Source organism: Peromyscus leucopus, chromosome 4 (assembly GCF_004664715.2).
Source record: "Peromyscus leucopus breed LL Stock chromosome 4, UCI_PerLeu_2.1, whole genome shotgun sequence".
In the NCBI taxonomy this organism is placed as follows: Eukaryota; Metazoa; Chordata; class Mammalia; order Rodentia; family Cricetidae; genus Peromyscus; species Peromyscus leucopus.
The window spans coordinates 30,828,943-30,851,085 of NC_051066.1; the positions used below are offsets into that span (position 1 = coordinate 30,828,943).

The 22,143-nt window shown below is 33.3% G+C and overlaps 1 protein-coding gene across 13 annotated transcripts in view; it reads right to left on the reverse strand.

The window, feature by feature from the left end:
* Prpf40a (pre-mRNA processing factor 40 homolog A) overlaps nucleotides 1-22,143 on the reverse strand; it is a 49,508-nt gene continuing 27,365 nt past the window's right edge. For 3 of the 13 annotated variants that reach the window (XM_028876280.2, XM_028876579.2, XM_028875988.2), the window contains 21 exons: nucleotides 21,672-21,782; nucleotides 20,659-20,779; nucleotides 20,366-20,419; nucleotides 19,023-19,047; nucleotides 17,755-18,117; nucleotides 15,594-15,702; nucleotides 15,081-15,145; nucleotides 14,548-14,712; nucleotides 13,970-14,078; nucleotides 13,170-13,320; nucleotides 12,098-12,231; nucleotides 10,956-11,070; nucleotides 10,695-10,786; nucleotides 10,487-10,603; nucleotides 10,079-10,216; nucleotides 9,526-9,621; nucleotides 6,754-6,840; nucleotides 6,577-6,673; nucleotides 6,420-6,481; nucleotides 5,274-5,405; nucleotides 2,747-3,802 (listed from right to left, as the gene is read on the reverse strand). In XM_028876280.2, coding sequence (XP_028732113.1) covers nucleotides 3,710-3,802; nucleotides 5,274-5,405; nucleotides 6,420-6,481; nucleotides 6,577-6,673; nucleotides 6,754-6,840; nucleotides 9,526-9,621; nucleotides 10,079-10,216; nucleotides 10,487-10,603; nucleotides 10,695-10,786; nucleotides 10,956-11,070; nucleotides 12,098-12,231; nucleotides 13,170-13,320; nucleotides 13,970-14,078; nucleotides 14,548-14,712; nucleotides 15,081-15,145; nucleotides 15,594-15,702; nucleotides 17,755-18,117; nucleotides 19,023-19,047; nucleotides 20,366-20,419; nucleotides 20,659-20,779; nucleotides 21,672-21,782 — 2,436 coding nt within the window. In that variant the 3' untranslated portion in view covers nucleotides 2,747-3,709. Of the gene's footprint in view, nucleotides 3,803-5,273; nucleotides 5,406-6,419; nucleotides 6,482-6,576; nucleotides 6,674-6,753; nucleotides 6,841-9,525; nucleotides 9,622-10,078; nucleotides 10,217-10,486; nucleotides 10,604-10,694; nucleotides 10,799-10,955; nucleotides 11,071-12,097; nucleotides 12,232-13,169; nucleotides 13,321-13,969; nucleotides 14,079-14,547; nucleotides 14,713-15,080; nucleotides 15,146-15,593; nucleotides 15,703-17,754; nucleotides 18,118-19,022; nucleotides 19,048-20,365; nucleotides 20,420-20,658; nucleotides 20,780-21,671; nucleotides 21,783-22,143 lie in introns of all 13 variants that reach the window. The other 10 variants (XM_028875922.2, XM_028876490.2, XM_028876191.2 and 7 more) reach the window with 6 other exon arrangements.

Here is a 22,143-nt window from a genome sequence, read left to right on the forward strand (position 1 = left end):
TTTTTTTTTTTTTTTTTAAGAGGCATCAGTTCTGAGTTGTATGGTTTAGTTGGAATGATGCCGGTTTAAGCCCATCAATATGGAGGATGGGATGCTATGGTCCTAGATGACATGTATCAACTGATAATTTACATCTATTTGTTAAGTGCCTACTGTGTGCCAGGTACAGTCCTAATTAACAGATTACTTACACACACACACACACACACACACACACACACACACACACACACACAGAGTAGTGAAAGAGATAAATCCCAGGTGAGGAATTCATGTTGACTACCAGTGACATCAGAATAAATGGTGGATTAAATAGAAAATAATCATTGTCATTCTGGCAAATGCCATTATCCTATTTTGTAGTTCCATGAAAAAAATCATAGCATCATTTTCTTTCCATTTTTGTAAATAAATCAAGTGTAGTTTAACTTAGAAGAGGAAGGTGGGTTCAATTAAAAATCTGGTACTGAGAGATTCCTCAAAGGAAAATATATTTAAGGAATTAACTCTAGTTTGTTTTCACTTTTGTTAGATTGCTTTTAAAACTTAAAAATTTTTTTTTAAGTATATACATCATTTTATGTTAAAATTCTATAATCTTCAAGCCATTCTTCATAACTCTTCCCTAAGTATTATCTGATTAGAATGCTTAAATAAAATGTAAATCCAATTTTCCTCTTCTGGATCCAAAAATCTAATGAACACTTAGTCAACTTTTAGCACTGGAGTACAACCAGGAGCATTTAGCAAATGTTAGTAAAGCATATAAATGAATGAAAGAGGCACACTACAATCTGGAACTACGTATAGTTCACAGAAAAACACACATAGGCTTTTTAGTTGCTATTAGCACTCTAAATGGATTGCCTTACTCTAGGAATATCCGTTTTTTGTTTCACAGCTAGTCAACACCAGGCCCCACTTAAAAATCCAAAAGATGAAATAATTGTAACTAGTCATTTATCAAACTTACCAGAAGACACAGAAAGTTTTACATGTTGAAATAAACAGTAACATTTTAAAAATGAAAATTGATAGTCCTGTCACAGTATTTAAATTCATTTGGGAGGATTGGAAATTATCCTCATGCTAAATTGGTCACACTGACTACTCTTACAAATTTTCCCCAACATAAAAGGGATGGAATAGGAGAAAATAAGAGTATCAAATATTCAAGGTCAAAATTTTGCCTGTTATTAAATACATTAGCAAGCTTAATAATAGTGATGCTGAGAAAAAATTAAGTTTCAACATCAGAGCCCCTAGTCTTAACTGAAATAAACAAATTCTTTCCCATTTGAATAAATCAGATTCAAATCTAGAAGAACAAATATTCAAAGTTAAGTCAGTTTTGCCAAATCTTTTCAAGATTTAGAAATATCTAGTGGATTTAAAATATTCAAAGATGTAGTACCTTCACACTACATTTTTCTAACAACTAAAGTTCGTTGAATGGGATAATCAAGAGAAGACAATGGAATAGACTTGATTTACATGTTTTATAGCAAGGATATTACAGTTCCAGTTTCCTAAAGTAAAAATTCAATACACTGAGATAAAACTTCTATTTAAATCAATAGGGTTGTTATGATATTGATCTGTTTGCAGTAACACAAGAACTGCCTTTAAAAATCTGTTTAATCAAGATAATCACTTATATTTTTTGCTATGTCTGGTTTGCATAGGTTAACTGCAGGGATAATTTATGTTTTATAGGTATCGGAAAATATGAAGAAATTATAAGAAATACAGAAATCTATTTTGAGGACATGCTAAAACAAAACACATCAATAGCTTTTTATTCAAATATATCAAAAATTTAAAGTTGTACTTTAAAAATTATTCATGGAATTAAAACATGTTTTACAGATTCTAATTTTTCTTATCAAACATTACTGGTTTACCTCCCAATATCATATCCATGATTTAAAGACTCTCTCTGACCTCCATGTCAAGTGTTCAGACTCATTAGCAATCTTCACTACTGCTAAATTGGGACCTCTGACAATCAAATTCAAGGAAGTTCTGTTGCCAAAGTTGTTAGATATCTTGAGTGACATATAATGGGGAACTAATCTCAAGCAAGCACTTTGATTATTTCACATTTCCTCAAAGATAATGATCTTTTTCACAAAGTCATGTCTTATTTCATAACAGAAAATGGCATGGCAATGAGAAGTTTAGAAACAAAGTATCTCCCTTTTCTGAGTTTTTAAAGTGACCACTAGATTTAATTAAAACACTGGACAGGATGGAAAAACAGTTGTACTGATCTGTCCCAACTCATTTTAGGGCAATGAAACAATTTATGTTCTATCTAAATCTCAGCTTGAAAGAGACAATCTCAGCAAGTCCAAATTAAAAGAACCAAGATAATACCTAATACTGAAGACTAAGTGCTGAATACTTAAAAAAAACAAAGAAACAAAAACATACACACATACAAAACCAAAGCCCTCCTGCACTGAAGGAAAATAGTATAAATCACATTACTAACCTTCAAAAGTTAGCATGTAAAGAGTATTCTATCTTAAGCCATTGCCTTTCTAAAATATTCCATAGGAAATTTATAAGTGAAAACACTAAGGACCTCAAATGCACAGATTTATATTCATAAATATTATAAAAGGAAATTAATGTAGCTACCATTGGTAGGATGAAACAAAATTTTAGGGATTTATTATCTTGTAAATGATCATACAATTTCCTTAGAGCTGAGTAGTTTATGTAGAAATAAACACTAGTGCACACTACAAGAGAAGGTTTAATAATAGATAAAAATGTACAAAAATATTGAAATAAGAAATGCTTTAGACTGTGTACCATGGAGTCAATACTTCTCAGTGAGTAAGGAAGGCAATTTACAACCTCCTCAATGGAATTTAAAAAAAAAAAAAGTGAAAGAGAAAGATTGGATTAAAAATTCAAAGAAAATGTTTAAGTCAACATTGATTTTTCTTCCCCCTACTACAAGGATATTTCAACTATCACTCAAAAGTTTGGTGGCACATTCTTTAGTAGGTCCTTAAGGCAATATATTTAAAGTAATTTACAATTTGATTTGATGTTAGCTATTTTAAAACATCACCTCAAAATAGATGCTCAAAATAATGCCCTCATAGCCTTTTTAAAATGTATTCAGATGTTTCATAAAAATAATGGTGGCTTTATTACAGCAGTGCTCATGAGCACTGCCAGTGAAAGGTCTACCAAGTTTCCATCAAAAACACCTTTTCTTAAGAGCTCACCATAAAAGATCATGTTGGCTTTCAACAGTTCAGTAGTGCACAAAAAAGCATTCTTATCATGGGTTGCTGGTGCTTTTTTTTGTACTACATTATCAAAAAAAATGTTCATTGTATCTTCAAAATCCAACTTCTATAAAGTAAATCAAATCCCCTCATGACTTAGAACAAAGTAGAGACGTCTGCAGCTATCAGTAAATTGCCACTTTTAATCCATCCTGCAGTGCCCTAGGAAAGGGTCACAGAAAGACAGTTATGACCGTAGGAAAATATGATTCTTGATACAGAATCAAGTTATTTTCAATTTCCTTTGCTTTTATAAAGTCCACAATAACAATACATAAATGCACTTTTTTTTCCTGTGACACAATTAAAACCCAGTGTTATTATGTAAATTGAACTTAAAATAATCCCTGGTCTGAATTAGACTTTAAATCATACTATAAACATATATTTGGTATAATTTATTGATCATCATCCAGTTGCTCCAAAAGGGTTCTTCTGCGCTTTTCTAATTCCCCTTCACTCAGTTCACTGCCAGAAGTATCCCAGTTACCCTGCAAAGACATTCAGCATAATTAGTCAATCCTGAAAATGTTAAGAAAATATTACCTAAAGAGTCCAAAGTAGATACGAGTTTCATTCACAGAAACACATTTCACAGGATTTTAAAACTGATACTTTGCTCCAAAGCCCAACAATGGGTTATTAAGCATTCCTAGGATGTCATTAAGAGAAAAATATGAAGACTGGGATTATACATGGCACTACTTCAGTTTATATTAAAATATGTAATCAAGGAAAAATTGTACATATATTCCTTCCTTATACACAATTAAATATGAAACATCCCTACTTAATGGAAGCCAGGCACTCACTTCCTAGTCAGTATGTTCTTTGCTAATTATATAGAGATTTTGGGTAATCCTGGAAAATAATTTAAGGTTTAGATTTTAATGTTCGAAATCTTATGCTCAAATAAGCAGACAAGATTTAAACTAAATAAAATTAATACTGCATCATCTTTAAGATACAACTTTTGAAAAGTTGAGTGCACCTTTAAGATGTTTTGTTTAAACCACTGATACTGAAGAAATAAATATAGGGGATGATTCACTCTTCATGGAAGTCATGAATCAGATTTATTCATAAAGATTAAAAAAATGGGGTACATCTGGGAAGAGTTGCTGAAAGGAGCTGAATATGATCAAATTACATTGTAGAAAATTATTGAACAATAAAAAAGCAAGAAAACAACAATAATTAATAAACAACAACTACACACAACTCTATACTAATAGATCAGAATATTCTGATGACTCACAGGCAAAGCCACTTTTATTTATCCAAGGAACTGGTGAAACTAAGGCTGGTGCTCCTGTCTGCCCTGCCATCACTGTGTATGTGAGGAATTAACATGAATACAACTTGTTATTAAAAACACACTTCCTGTTCCTCTGTGTCTGCCATTCTCCACCGATCTTTATTAGTTGCTGGAATGCTACTTCTTGAGACTAGAGTTATAAACCATGGTGATAACTGGACATTTAGAGAAACCCTGACTTGAGCCTTCTAAATTTTAGAGGGAGAGGGCAAGGCATAGTTGCACACATCTTCAATCCCAGCACTCAGCAGGGAGAGAGGCAGGCAGATCTCTGAACTCAGAAGCCAGGGCTACACAAAGAAACCCTGTTTCAAAAAAACAAGCAAAAACAAAACCCTCATAATTTGAAAATCAAAGAGAAAGCGCCAAAAGTACTTTTTAGTGATAGTGCACCATTCAGAATGTATCTTTCCAATTTAAAGTGACAAATATTTTGTGCTGTTAACTATTTTTGTTTAAGGAATATAAATCGAAGAGACCCAAACAGATGGTCACTCATGAGAAGCAGTGAAGAGAATTTCATCTTTTCTTTAAGGTTAGCAGATCCAGGACAAAAAGCCTATCCTTTAACCCCATCTGTTTTTAAATGGGGCCTCCATTTTTATTTTTGTAAATTCAGAAAAGACACAATTCTAAGTACTTACAGAATCCTTTCCAGTCTTTTTCTTAGGTGATTTGTGTTTTGATTCTGATCTCTGTCTACTTCTGTCTTTTTCACTTTCCCGATCTTTATCTTTCTTATCCTTCTCTCGTTCAGTATCTGATTCTGGAGAGTCCTATGTAAATAAAAACTAACATGTCAGAATTTTGATAATAACATTCTGTTAAAAATAAAATTATGCAGGTAATATTTAAGAATTTAGTAGGTTACGTGTAGAGAGGTAAAATGTAATTTGTTTTGTTTTTAAGAATTTTTGAGACAGGGTTTCTCTGTATAGCTCTGGCTATCCTGGAACACCCTCCCTGGAAACCAGTCTAGCCTCAAACTCAGAAAGATTGGCCTCAAACTCAGAAAGATCTGCCTCCCGAGTGCTGGGATTAAAGGTGTGTGCCATCACAGCCCACTCTGAACACAGGATTTCATAGATTTCTCCAATGTTCATTGGAGGCAGGAGCAGTGTTTCCCATAGGAAGGATATATTGGGATAGGATAAACCACCATTAAAAGCCTCACCACCAGATTACACCAGAGTCCCGTTCCCCCCCCCCCCCACTCAATGAATACATCCTTACTCACATTTTTCAAACAAATTTAACTATGGTTTATTTAGATACGTATAAAGATGCTGCTGACTAAGCTGCTCACTTAGTATGTTCAAGGTTAACAGGGGCATAATTCTTCCTCAAAATTATTACAGAGAAACAAGTTATTTAAAATGTTAGTGCTTAAATAAATAGTTCAGAGTGAGATTGAAGCGAATATTAGTGAGAAGAATGAAAAACAAACACAACCAATCTAAATAAATACAATTGTGGTAAGATTCAGGCACTAACATTTTTGAAAAACTTGTGTAAACCTAATATGTATCTACAACAGCAGAAGAGAAGCTGTTCGAACATTTGTGCACTCCCATGCACATACACACACACTCTCTCTCCTCCCTTTTTAAAACTGAAAGATCAGGGTAGGAATCCTAACATTGGTGTTTGTTTTTTGTTTGAAGCTTGTAATTTTAATGGAAGATTAAGGAAAAAGACCTACACATATACAGAATTAGATTATGAGAAGGCCCTATGAACCCTTTCTAGATCAAAACCTTGGAATTGTTAAAATATAGAAATTTTCTTACAGATTTATGTCTCCTCTTTTTGCTTTTCTTCTTATGCTTTTTTGATTTCTTATAACTTCTCTCTGTAAAGCACAGAAAGGAAAAAAAATATGTCAGAATATGAGGAAATCAAAGTATCACGGTTTAGTTTAAAAAAAAAAAAAAAAAAAATACTCACCAGATTCAGCACTAGAAGAATGTTCTGAAGCAGAATGGGACTCTGATCGCTGTCTTTTTTTCTTTGAATGGCTATCATCATCATCTGAATCTGATCCCTAAACAATAGACGTAAATTTGTTCATAATAATACTTACAAATGTTTTAGTATAGTGTGCCAGCCAATTTATTTCCTTACCGATCGAGAGCGGGAGCGTTTCCTATGGTGTTTTTTAGATTTCTTAGAATGTTTCTTGTTCTTTGAATGATGATGTTGACATTCATGCTAGAGTGGCAAGAAAAAACTTTAGAAAACTGTACTTGTTTTACACAGCCAATCACAAGGAAATGTGACAAGTTCAGCACATGAGATCTTCAAAAGAAAATACCTTGTTTAGGATAAAGTACCCAATGATTATACAAGAAATCATTTATTTTTTTCTATTCTTATTAGCTCTTCTACACCTACTCATTTAGGTATTTAAACATTTTATAAAATGATGTACTTTTCGTCAAATTGACAAAGGTTGGTAGGGAAAAGTATTACATCCTAGAAAGGTATAGCTTCTTTCCATAATGATGAGATATAATACACTCAGGCACTTTGCTGGCTAATCTGGCTAGTTTTGGTTAGTAAGCTAACCCAAGCACCAAGATAAAGTAAAACCTCACAGCCATCCTTAAACTGAGATTTATAAAACCTATTCCTCTTTCTTTTATCCAGAGAATGATTTCCTGCTTATTCAGACAGGGAATGCTTTTAGAACTACAGGTTGTGTTCATCACACTGAACCGATTATTGTGGGCATGTGTACGGTTATGAAATGGCTCCTATGTGAAGGTGCTTGCTACCAAGACCCAAGTTCTAGCCCTGGTACCTAATGGTAACAGGAGAGAACAAACTCCTCGATGTGTTCTTCTGACTTCCACATGCACACTGTGACTTCCACATGTGCATGCAGTCATAAAATACTTCTGAGGCTACTGAGAAAGGAGAGGTGCTACAGCAAAAGCTCCTTATTCTTACTGCTTCTACCCATGGCTCAGAAAACCACATATCTTTGATCGAATAACAGAGATGGAAAATCTGACTAAGACAGAACCCATCTCTATCTCATTGAATGCTGCCTCAAGGCCTAATTTCTCTAGTCTTGAAATCTGGAAGCATCTTTAGCTTCATTTACCACCATACTAAATGAGCTCCAGCTCAAAAATCACCAATCACAGCTGGGGATTCTTTGTGTGTCATTGTGTGTGGTGTATGCATGAGAGTGTGAGGGTCTCTGTTCCCATTCAGAGGTCAGATAAGGACACAGGTATCTTCTAATTCCCTCAACCTTTCTCCTGAGACAGGTCTCTCACTGTTAAGCTGTCTGGCTGTTAAGATTTACTTTTGGCCATCCCCCATGCTTGGTTTATAGGCACACACAGCCATGCTTAGCTTTTCATGTGGGTGCTGGAGATCTAAACTGTTTTTTTAATGCTTCCACAGCAAGAACTCTTATCCACTGGACCATCTCTTTTAGCACCTAGAGATTCTTGAATTAAGAAAAGATAGGTAATACACTCTCTAGCGTACACCATCTCAAAATTCCAAATATATTCAAATGCTTCAGAATCTGTGTATGATTAAAATCATATGATTTTAATTGATACAAGATTTCTGTAGATGGAGCCTGACGTTCTACATTTCTCTGAGGCTCCTCAATAATACAAATGCTACTGGTCTAAGATACAGATTAGTATAAACAACTAAAGGCCAACAGAGACCAGTCAAAGAGGCAGTTGGGAATCAATATGGAAGCCCACATGAGTTCATGGTAACAGGAGAAAATAATTTGTTAACAATGACAAAGCCGGGACTGGAGAGATGGCTCAGTGGTTAAGAGCACCAACTGCTCTTCCAGAGGTCCTGAGTTCAATTCCCAGCAACCACATGGTGGCTCACAACCATCTATAATGAGATCTGGTGCCCTCTTCTGGCCTGCAGGTGTACATGCAGGCAGAACACTGTATATGTAATAAATAAATAAACCTTTAAAAAAAAAATGACAAAGCCAAAGAAATAGATAATAATTCTATTACTCATGTACTTAATTATCACACCAACACTACAATAAACACATGCTATCTTTTGGCTTGTTATAAATCATTAGCTGTCTAGAACTGACTCCACTGAACTTTTAAAAATGTGTACATTTCAAAGTGGTATACCTATGTGTGTGGTCTTACGTAGTGTGCAGTGTGTGCAAACACACGTGCAACTATATGTATGCTTGTAGAATCCACAAGTTTACACTGATTGCTCTCTACCTTATATTGAGGCAGGGTCCAGTTCACTGCAACCCAGAAACAGGAGATTCTATTATTATAGCTAGCCATACCACTAGGAAAACAAGCATTCCACCATGTCCTCTCTGCATTTATGCATGCTGGGGGCATATGAACTCCAGTCCTCACACTTGCAGGGCAAAGCGTTTGCCTGTTCAATCATGTCCTTAGCTCTATGTTGAACTTTTTGGAAGCACTGACTTGGGTTGAGTAACATAGGTAGGAATCCCTTTCCTGAAAAAGTTACTTCATGTTGTCATAGTTTGCTTATTTGTAACAAACAGCACTGTCTTGCTGTGAGAATTTAGTTCATACATCTAATATAGTATAATGTCTGAAACAAACACTATTATCAGTTCATTTAAAAAAATTTAGGATATTCTGAGGCTTATTACTAGCTACTAGCTCATTTATATGGCTGACAAATGGCTGAACTTCTTTAACTCTGAAACAAATAGCAAATCTCTGACACTAGCTTTAACAGCTCATGCAAATTTGTTTTTCACTTGAAACAATTCTACAGAAAGAAAACACTCACTCCTTGGTCAGAATTGTAAAACAACAGTGCACGTTAAGAAAGATACTTGACCATTTGAAATGCAAAGTTTCACCTTTTATGTCACAACAAACTAAGAATTACCTCAAGCACATGCATGAAATCTTTAAATATTCTTTTTCTTTCAGATTCTAGAGTTATGTCTTCAAATGCTGGTTCTTTTACAAATCTCTCCCGGATCTGAAAAGCAATGATATAGAATGAATATATGAACACCAAGAAAATCTTATTATGATGAAAAGGAATCTGACCTATAGGTAAAACTGTGATAAGCCCCAAAGTGCTTTATTTTTCTTCTTTCAAAAAATTCTAGCAGGAAATAAAGGTGCACACCTGGAGGCAGAGGCAAGTAGACCTCTGAGTTTGAGGCCAGCCTGGCCTACACAGAGTGCCAAGGACTGCAAGGCTACACAGAAAAATCCTGCCACCGGGTGATGGTGGCTGTTTTTTAATTTTTAATTATTAATTTTTTATTTTCAATTTTTAATTATTCCTAAATTCAAGTCACAGCTGACTTTTGACATATAGTATGGATTATGAATAATTTTAGTGTATTTATGTCCCCACAAAACAAGTTAGGGTTACTTTCAAGTGTGAAGCACAGTTCCTATTATGGACAATTTACAAGTATACATACGTCTTCCCAGACAGCATCCAGCTCTATTGGAGGAGCAGCCTGTTTCAACATACTCTTAAATGCAGACTCTTTTCTTTTCATTTTTCGTGCTTCCTCTTTTTCTCTTTCACGTTCACGGGCTTCTGCCTTTTCTAGTAACTATCAAAAAATCATATTAAATTATGAGAATATAACTTATGAGAGCATTAAGTCCTGTTTCAAAAAATTCAATGTTGAGAAGTAGTACCACATCATTTATAAATATTTTAATTTGACCAATAACAATAAAAGGTAAGACAGTCCATTATCTCTATACATTGTTTTCTTTACCTTATAAATCCTATTCACAGTACCTTATCCCACTAGCATACAACTTTAAGTAATTTTTAAATGAATAATAAGCTAATTATCTGTAATAATCAAACTTACACTATTGAAGGCCAACTTGATATTTCCAGCATCCAAAGTAGTTGATCTTTTTGTTGAACTTATTATTGCCACAAAATCTTCAAAAGTGGTGTTTACTTCAACTACAAATCCTTTATCCTATAAAACCAGAAATCTTGTTATAAATAACATGGAACTCCAAGAAATGAATCGATGTTTTCAAATAGTTAAGAACAAGTATCTTATTTACCTTCAGAATGTCTTTTATTATCTTTTTTTCGTCATGATAACGTGCTTTAAGATCTTCAACATAAAACTTGAAAAGATCAAGTGCAGTTGATCCTAATGAAAAAACTAAAGAAGTCAAAAAGCTAGCTCTAACCAAGAGCTGCAATTACTTTTTGTTTGTAAAACAAACATAAAATAAAGCACACACACCCCCTTCCAACCACTGCCCCTCACCCTTCAATCCATTCCAACTATCTTAGGTTTGAAAAGAAAAGAATCTCACCCGGCTGACCGAGCATATTAGTGAATCTAATGTCAGAACTAATAGTTGGATACAGTTCCATCCAAGAGGACATAGAATGTAGTTGTCCATGTTCATGTAGTTCATCTAAGAATATCTGTTGGAAAGGAAACAAATACATTTGAAAAATCATTTTAGAAATATAACATAGAAACATGTTAAAAAAATGTTTGTTATCCAATATGTTTAGGTACAAAGAATATTTGCTATTTGATGGGAGTAAAAATGTTTTTACACCACAAATATAAACAAATCATCCAAAGAAAGGGATCTTTCAAGCACTACAGTAACTTTCTATTCTTCCGTTGCGTGTCCCTAAGATAGAACACCATTTCCAGTTAAAAACAAAAAGTCCATATAAAATACTGTGTATGTATGTAACTATAAATGAAAGGTTACTAAAATGACTGGAACTATCTATTCTCAAATGATGAGGCTAAAGAATGAGTATGCATTTCTTATAAAATAGTTTTTTTTTTAAACAGTAACCCTCAGATATTTCAAATTTGATCAATTTAAAAAAAAAAAAAAAAAAAAGTGTGGAGACTAAAGAGATGGTTCTGTGGTTAGGGGCAGTTGCAGCTCTTGAAGAGGACCCAGGTTCTGTTCTCAACACCCACATGATAATTCAAAGTCACCTCTCACTCCAGTTCCTGGGGATCTGGACATGAGGCAAGTACATGGTGAATACATACATGCAGGAAATATACTCATAAAATAAATCTAAAAATAGTCACAAAGAATATATTACTTTCCTCAAAGTATTTATACGTCCATATAAGTGCTTAATTACATTACACATCTAAACTGTACTACAACATGTTCTTTTGGAACCATGTATCAACTGCTACAAAGCACTCATTACACATCTTATTTCCACTCGGTCCTCATGATATTTTTCTCCGCTAAAACCTTATGCTTAAGTTAAATAATGTTTGCTGCAGCCTGCTATATTCCCTTGCCTCAAATATCCAACAACAAAATCTAAAATACAGATGTTAAGGAGTTCAGCATATATTGTCCAAAACAAAGCCTATGCGGCCAACTGGAAACAAGTGCCTCAAAACTGTTTTGATCCTTTCTGAAGTTCAATGACTAAACTAGAAAAGGCATTTTTCTATTACCTGAAAAGATTCCCTATTTTTACGCTGCCGCCTCCTTTCTCTCAACAAAGTCTTCTGTTTTTCTTCTTCTTCTTCCTTTTCTAAAGCCCGGATGTGTTCCTCAAAGCATATTAGTGCATCTTCTTTATCCATGTCTGAAGTATTTTTCAGAAAAAAAAAAGAAGTAAATTTAAAATATTAACAAAGAAAGCAGTTTAATCATTTGTATTAAACTCTTTACAAACTTCAAATTCAGTGTTCAAAAATACTTGTACTTGAATTCAAACAATATCTTGTAATGACACAAGTTTTGAGAAAGACTTCAAATACTACAGAGAACAAAGCAAAGAGCACATGCACATGACAAAATAATCTGGCTAACAGAGCAAATGTTTTGCTTAATCCCAAAGATATTCTTATTATATTTATATATAATTTTACATATAAAAATTTGTATTACTTCTCAGAGCTTTATGTGCATTTGATCATATTCACACACACACCCCCCCTTCACAGATATATTCTCCACTTATCCAGCTACCTTTGTTGTCCCCACCTCCTCACAGTTACTTAAACCCATCAACAACAGTTTCTTGGCTATATGGTCTTCCACTTGAGGGTGGTCAATTCATCAGGAGCTACATTCGAGAAACCTGACCCTTCTCCAGCAGCCATCAGTTGCTGAAGCTCTGTAACTCTCTCTAGTGTGGGATTTCAAAGCCAACTCCCAGCCCCAAGCTGGGCTTTGGCTTACAGGGTGTGACTGCTGTCACAGTCATTGCTGAGTTCTTAAGTGAAACTGCCTTATGTGTTTAGAAGACACCAGTGATCTACAAATAGTTGACAAATTTCAAGAATTATCTGTTAAAGGTGACTTAGATCTCTAAAAAAGCCTTTTCCCTAAATCAAAATTCAACTAGAAACAACTCATTTGAAAATAAAGTGATTTTTCATAAATACAAATCATTTGTGTAAAATTGAGCTAGCGACCACATAAAAAGAGCAATTTTGATTTCATACAAACAGTGAGAATAATTCTGTGACTGAAGGGCAAGACTTGTCACTATTTTTCTTATGTAGTCATTGTTCTTACTCTGTAACTCTTCATCCTCTGCAAACGTTGGATTATCCATCAGATACTGCTGGGCTTCAGACCAAGTAGTAGAATACGTGACATTAGCCATGTTGTCAAGTATGTTTTTTAAGGCTTCCCAATTTCTCTTTCGTAACTGCTTTGCTTGTTCCTACAATAAAAGTTTGAATAATCCTTTTAACATTCAAACAAGGTATGTGAATTACAATTACTTAAGATTCTTTTATAGTCTAGCTGATAAATGTCAACAAATGTTATGTGTCTACCTTTAATATCAATACCTTTTATTTTGTTATTGCGCTTTCTGAATGTGTGGCAGTCCTTTCCTTCAGTTTTTCATCTCTCTTTGAAGTCAGAATCCAAAAAATTGTATTGTTTTTGTATTCTCATTTCATAAACCCATGTCCTTCCCAGACCAATATGCCGTACAGACACAATTTATAATGAGGGTGCTGTGTAGTCTCAACATGTAAATACCAAAGTCTTCACTGACATTCAACTATGTTTAATTTTTAGTAATACTTATCTATGTATCCTTCAATACTAGATGCAAAATAACTTAACAGAAATAAATATTTGAATAAATCAGTACCCACGATGATTTAAACAGTAATTACTATGTTTGACATAAGGAGGAAATAAAGATTCAAGAGTTACTCATTTTCTTTTAACATAGCTTCCAATGAATAGATATGATGTACAACATCCACTAAAGAAATTACGCTAAGAAACTGAAGTTATAACTTACTCATTTAAAAAAAAGTCTTAGAATGTTGAAATATCGGTAATTAAAAAAGTACCTTTTCTTTTTTTGAAAGGAAGAACAAAACATCTTCATAGATTTCAAGACGATCACGCTCTGATATAGCATTCCAAACTTCCATCTCCCCAAACATTTGCTCGGCTTTTCTAGTGATTATGAAATCATGTATTACTTTCTTAAATCATTCTTAAAACCAATTTTAGATTGTGATTTTTTTTCCCCCAAAGGCAGTCAATGATCACTCCCTCCACTGTTTAAGGTCACAAATGCATTACTCAGGAAAGCTTTGTGACAGTCAATAAAATATTAACGTAAGAGCAAATGCCTCTATTTTCTCTTAGGACAGTAATGTTTTGCATTATAAGTAAATAGCCCTTTCCCCAAGTCACCTTCTGCAGACTAGAGAACAGATAACAGTTACTGTAGTATGTTTATTTATTATATTATTAATACCTTAGGTGAGTCTCTAAGTTACTGATTTTTTGGCTATCTTATATAACTGCCACATCCTCATTTACACAACTGCTTTCATTACCATCTACTCTGGATGAGTTATCAAGAAGTATGACCATCAACAGGGGAAAGAAACTATGCCTACATCATTAAAAACCTTACTTGTATCTGGTTGTGGAAGTCATTTTCTCATGATTTTCAAGAAAACGCTGAAAAGATTCCTTAGCTTCTTTGTATTTTGATCTTGCTTCTTCTTTTTCCTCTTTCTCCGTCTGGACTTTATAGGCATTAAAAGCCTGCTTTTTTTCACTCAGCTTTGCTAAAGCACTAAATAATAGAAAATACCATACACAAATAAACATAAAGACTTGGGAGAATCAAATGTTAGTGCTTTAGAAAAAAGTTTGATATGTGTATTAAGAAAACCTCTGTAAAAAAAAAAAACTAATTTATTGAAGATATAAAATTATTCTAAACAGCAAATTCTAGTGTTAAATGATTCTAATTTCATTTGGAGCAAGGTGCTCAAGTTGTAGGAAAAGCCTTTTGGATTTTTGGCTAATAGCATACATAAAATACCTCTGTTTATGCTATGACATAGCTATGAACAGCTGCTTATTATAAAGTCATACTGTTTTACAGAACTTTAAATGCCCTAAGATGAATGTAAGTTAATTTAAAAATCTCTGTATTACCTATACCGAGGATCATTAATGATCATTTTCATAGCTTGCTCCCACGAAGCATTAGAGGGTACCCGCTGAAAATTATTTAAAAAAAAAAAATTAAAATTTTACACAACAGAGAGAATGGTATCATAGGAAAGCAAGTTCAACACTCACTGCAAATATCGAGCAACCCCCTTTGTAGATTTTTTTATAGTCTAAAACCATTTAGAATGAAGCAAATTTGTGATATATACTTGTTTACTGAAAAAAAAAAATCACACTGAAATTGAAACAGTATTTTTTTCATTAGATCACCAACTAAAAGATAAGCAATAATTTAAATAAAAAAATCTTATCAAGGCAAAAATATGATTGTGAAATAATACCTTGTTGAGTTTCCAAAAGTGTTCTTCAATAAAAACACAACAAATTTAGTTTGTTTTCAGTTACAACAGTTCAAGAAATTAGTATTTTAAATAAAGGCACCAAAGTGAGCATTTATTAGGAAATTATTACATGTTACTTAAAATTCTCTAATACCTTTTCTTTCAATAATTCTTTAAATGCTTGCTTTGCCTCCTCCTTTGTATTCCAAGTGTATGTTTTTTTTGCTGGTTGGCTCTCTTCCTCTTCTTTTTTAGGAGTAAAACTAGAGAGAGAAATTTAAACATGCTATTCATAATTTCAGTAACTATTTTATGCTTACAAAATCTAAAACTTGACAATTTTCAGAGAAAGTTTCTTATATAAACCCTGAAAACACATCTATCTGAAGACAGGCCGTAAAGTTACAGATTTTCTGTAGTGTCAATTTTAAGACCCTGTATAAAGGTCAAACCATAACATGGAACTGCACTAAGTTGACCTTTGTCACTAGGCTACAAGTTAATTAATGACATATTTATCCAGATGTTTCATTAGTGCTCTAATAACCTGGTATTTTTGAATGTGTACATAAAAAGCTAAAAAGGATGTACAGAACAATCTATGTGATCAATTAACAAAATCCAGCTTAGTTAATTTTGTAACATAGTATTAATAGAATACAGCAATTAGCTAATTCCATATGTTCTTTTTGGCTGATTTTGTACTATAGCATGAGTATAAAGTCACTGTTTGAACCAGAAGACCTCAAATAAATATTATTTGACAAGGTGTGGAAAAGACTGCTAAATTCTGATTTCAAAAAGAATCAATATAATACAGATTTATCAACTACTTGTCTGGGGTCCACTGAATTGAAAAAATGTAGTTCAGAAGATGGAAATGATACTGCAATAGATACTGAGACAAGAATGTAGTATGTATATAATATATATCATTCTTTAAGTGTCCTTCCTTACATAGAACTTAATTAAAATTACTACAAAATTATAACTCATGAACTATGCTAGAATGCGTTTAAGGAAAAAAACTTTTTAAAACTATGAAAAGTAAATTAACCTTTCACATTAACACAAGATTGAAAATAATCATATAAAACATATCTGTGATGAACACAGAAATCTATCATTATTTGTGAAGTGATTTGATTATGTAACATATATTGGCTTATGCATTAAAATGAACTGAAATATATATGAGGATTTTCACAAATTACATGTAACTATCATACCAAGTTACATAAGGTATTTAGAGCATCTCAGTATTTTGGTGTTCAAAAAGTTCAAGCATAAATGTAGAATGAAGGGGAGGGGGGCAGGAAGGGAGAGAGCAAGGGAATCTGTGGCTATTATGTAGAACTGAATAATATTGTAAAATAAATAAAAAAATAAAATAAATAAATGTAGAATGATATTCCCAAAGCTTACATCATAAGATACCATCATTTGACCTTTATGGATACAGAAAGTATCTCTGATATATATATATATATATATACACACATATATATACATACATACATATATACACACACACACACACACAAAATGCTTAACTATATGAACAGCCAACGTTAGAAAGAAAATGAGGAAAAAAAAACTAAAAAAAGAAAATGAGACCTTTACTCTTAATAAATTGCCTCCAAATGTACCATTTCATTTCTTTTTAAACATCAATATTCAATCATTACACAGCTATTTGTGAAATTAACAAGACAGAAGGAGCACTAACAGTAAGGAGTAGAGAGATGGAGGCAGTAGACTAAATAGTAACTGGACAGGAGTGTTTGGGCAGATTTATTCATCCATTTGTAGCCATTTTTATGTATCTTGGCTCATATGGTAGAAAAAACCAGTTTTGCAATTATTCTAAGTGAGTTTCTTTTTGTGGCTCTTCTATAAAGTGCCTTCTCTTTCTTATCTGAGGCATTTTTCAATAAAGCTGTTCGTAATTTTCAATTTATTTACAATAACCTGAAAACCAAACACACCAATAACCCAAAAGGAATGAAATGCAGTTTAATTCTCCTGTATTGGGTGGTGCTTCTCACCTTCTCAAACTCCTCTGTGTTCAACAGACAGCGGTCTACAGTCCTTTGGGCAGTGCTGTCTGAGCACATGAAACAGAGGAGGAACACAGACAGACCCCACTAAAGAGTAAACCAACCAGGAGCCACACCGAACCTGTATTTAAAATACTGCAAGTATGTAAACTGCTGATTTTTTTTTCCTTTTTGCCTTGTTCACTGACTAAATTAACAAGTTCTTATAGTTTAAGTCAGGCACTGACTTTCAGAAGTCTGAGTTACTACACTTACTCGGTTACAGTTTCTTGTTTAGATGGTTCCTCTCCAGTGTTGCTGGAAATGTCACCACTTAAATCTTGAATGGCTGTGGCATTAGCAATCTGTGCTTGTTCGTCATTAGATATAGTTACTGCATTTTCATTATCGACAACAGCAGGAACAATGGAAGTAACTTCAGGCTCAGGAGCAACTGGAACACTTCCCACAGTATTAGTAGGTGTGGTGGAAGTATTGGCATTAGCAGCTGCTGCAGCGGCTGCAGCAGCAGCAACAACAGCAGCTGCTGCTTCTGCAGCAGCCATGGTGCTCATAGTGGTAGGAATTTCTGTTGTAGGAACTGGGGCTGTTGATGTAGTAGTACATTCTTCTTGCTTGCTATACAGTAAAAGGGAGGAAGAGGGAAGAAAAGAGGGAATAAGACGGATAGAAGTGGGGAGGGAGAGAGAGAGAGAGAACAGGTCATTTCAATACAGTAAAGCTAAATAAAGTCAATTTTAAAATAACACTAAAGGAACAATCAAAGGGCTAAACAAATCTATTGACAATAAACTAGAAAATCACCCAAAAAGATCACAGAATGAGATATTAATTTTAGAGAATATCTTGCCATACTGCCTATGCTGAGCTCAGATTCACGGGACTCAGGCAATACTGTAGCCTTAGCCTCCTTGAGTAGAACTGGAATTACCATTATGTGTTATCGCTTCCAGCTTCTACCACTATTTGATTTAACAAACTTGCACAGTAACGTGAAATGAACACGGATATAAATGACTGTAATTTCCTAATGTCCAATTATTTCAAGAAAATCTCAATCTGTTACTTTGTATAACATCTTATTTGACATACAAAAATTTTCATAAGAATATTAAATCTACATTTCAATAATTAAAGGAAAGCTTTGTAGGCTGGAGGTATATAGATCACTAGTTGAGTGCAAAAGGTGCAAAACCTTAGGTCTATTCCTCAAGACTACAAAAAGGGAATTTAGTATAATAGAGGATATATATAGTTATAATATTCTACTAATTCTCAAATGGAGAAAGGTATTAATTCATGAACAATGCATTCCATATTAAAGTACTTACTTGTCTAGCAAAGCATACACTTCAGTAAATATACTTGCTTTTAAATTCCACCCCCTTGTAAAAAATCTTCCAAAGACATCAAATCATTAGCTTAACCCTGTTAAATAGTATTTTTTTAAAAAGTGAACTAAAACAAGAATGCTATGGAAATAGCCAAATTTATAAACCCTACTGAATTTTAAAATTGCTTACCTGCTTTCTTCAGCTTTGATCATAGCTATTAAAGAAAACAGAAAAGTCATCAACTAGTTTTTAAATATAACCACTGGGGGGGAAAAACTCTAAAAGGAGATGAAAGTACCATAATTTCATAAGATTTAATTTACCATCTGAAAAGCAATTTAAAACTCACTTTAAAGAGCAAGTGTTTGCCTTAGTTTCATCAAAGCCTCATTATAACAATGAAACATTTGACAACAGCAACTGTTTAGTAATCTTTTCCAATGCTGATGCTTCCAAAGGCTTGGCCTTGTAATCACTCTCTGAAAATATTCATAAGTTTGGAATACAACAGTATTGCCTCCAGGAATGAGACTATTTTTTAAAAGATAAAAATTTAAATTGGTATCAAACTCATAAAACTCCAGCCCATTTTTCATACTAGCACGGACAAGCAAATAAGCAGCTATGCAAACCAACAATTTGTAGTCATATCAGAAATGAGCTTGGCACTCTGTAAGTGAGCAATTTGGTATTCTATTGATAACATTATTATTAGTTCATGCTCAGACACTTTAGATAGAGCTTTAAAGATTTGAGCATTCAATATAGTCAAGATTTGTTTTCATTCAAGGCTCAGGTAAACTAAACTTACTGGTAAGACACATATCTTTAATTTCTTATCACTAGGGAATGAGGTGCTCCATGTGAGCAAAGATATAAGCTTAAGTTTATGAACACATTTAAAAAACTTATCACTCATTAAAGGAAAATATTTCTGAAAATCTATTAAAATGCAAAAAAAACCCTCACATAACCTTTTGCTTAGCTAATCTAGAACAGTTTATGATAAAAGACTGTATTTTAAGGACAATAAAGTAACTCAATTCTTATTCAGTGTCTGCTATTTTATGCCCTGAGTATTATGCTAGATAACAATCTTTTCTAAATCTTCAAAGGTATCAAGTAACTGACAATATTGAAAACTATCTTCCTTAAATGAAATTTATTTACCTCAAATTTTAGATAAAAAATATATTAGTACTATTTTTCATAACTAAAATGAAATCAGTATTAATACTGATAATATATGAAAAAAGTAACTACCGTCATTAAGCTTAATCACATGTCCCATGTATGCACCAACATTCAGAAGAATGACTTTATATGTGAACTTGTTCAACATTCATGTTTATTTCAAATACCAAAGTACAACTTTAAAAATTGCAAGCTCATTTATAATATAACTCTTAAATAAAAGCGATTCTTTGAATTAATGTCTTTCACTGCAGACTTATCCATTTAAGGTTAGTGAAAATTAGTGATATACTCTAAATGTTAAATATAACAGAAAATGAATTATCAAAGCAGCTCACCATGCAGGTTTGATTTTGTAATAAGACCTCCAGCAACAATGGTATTCTGGTATCCTAGTTTCAATGGAATCAAATCAAATAAAGTCTATTTAAAATCTATAGAACTGAGATCTAGAGCAACAACAAAATAAAAGAGCCCATAAAACTGTTATATCATTAAAAATGTGCAGACAATTTAAATTTTTTTTAAAAAGAATAAGACCTCATTTGAATAGCCCTATTCAGGGAGGACTGTTTCCAGGTGACTGGCATATAGGCAACAACTTCCCAGTACAGTTGTTTTCCCATCTTACCTTCAAGATCCTCAAGTTCCTTTGGTTTGGCCCAGCGGGACTCTTTCGTTTGAGAATTATAGTAATAAGGCTTCCCAGAATCAGATTTGTACTCTTTCCACGGGCATTTAGACAAGAGTTGCTAAAGAAGGGGGAAAACGTTCAACAAATAATAACATATTCAGCTTTGCTGACCATCCACACCCATTTTCATTAGATACTGTCTACCTGTGTAACTCTAAATATCAAAATTGTCAATTATTGACTATACCATTTAACCTTTATAATAACACTACAGAATTTAGAGTCTACATAAAGCTAATGTATAGGAGAGCAATTTAAAGTGCCTTTAAATCTCAGTATCTGTGTGAGCATGTGTGTGCCTATGAACAAGAAATAAAGAAGTGTTACCTATCACCTTCCTTCTCAAACACTGTGTGCATATTAGATGACTTGAGGGGGAGTGAATGAAAAATACAGTTACTGTCTTAAAGTTCTTTACTTAAAAGAAGTTAAAAATGGAATACCACTGGCTAGGTAAAACGTATTGTTCTTCAGTGAAAAGATCACCTCTTCCTAAGCACATCAACTACTAAACATTTGCAATATTGCTTGCTTGATTTAGTGCTTCAACCTTAACTGTGTCATATTTTATCTATTTTGAATGGTGAAATGTATAATACAAAATAAATACCTTTTCAGAAGCATTTCTACAAAGAGAAAATATTCTACTCTAAGACAAGACAGTATTTTATAGGCAATTTAATTGCATTACATCAAACCCCATGGTTAATTGGAACTATTAATTGGAACTATTTTTAAAATCACACGTGTCATACTACATTGAGGAAAATTGCTTTCCCCTTCAAATTTATTGTTTAAAACACATCTGAACATAGGACGATAGTAAACCTAACGTCTTTATTAACTCTTGTGACACGTTAAGAACTGCTCTTTGGATAGCTTAATATAAAATTCTAAGGAATATACCCAAGCTACTTAACAGTCCTGATTCTTAGTCTTCAAATATTTACCTCAGCAGGTGTTTTAAGATCATCTGGTTTTTCCCAGGTAGACTGTTTTGTTTCAGTATTGTAATAATAAGTCCTTCCATCGGGTGATTTATGTTCTGTCCACATTGATTTCTAAAGGAAAAAAAAATTACTGATAGTGTAAACTATCCAACATACGAAACATCAAATTTAAGAATAAAATGATTGTATTTTCTTTTTCTTTCTTTTTTTTTTTAAAGGTATTTTTGAGACAGGGTTTCTCTATGTGCATCCCTGGCTGTCCTGGAACTCACTTTGTAGACCAGGCTGGCTTGGAACTCACAAAAATCTGCCTACCTCTGCCTCCTAAGTGCTAGGAGCATGCACCATCACAGCCCAGCTAAATGACTGTATTTGAATAGTTCAAATCACCTAAAATAACTTGTTAATGGAAGTAGAGAAGGAACTGGAAAACAAGGTAGCATGGATCAATTAAGGTTTTAGGACTGTTCTT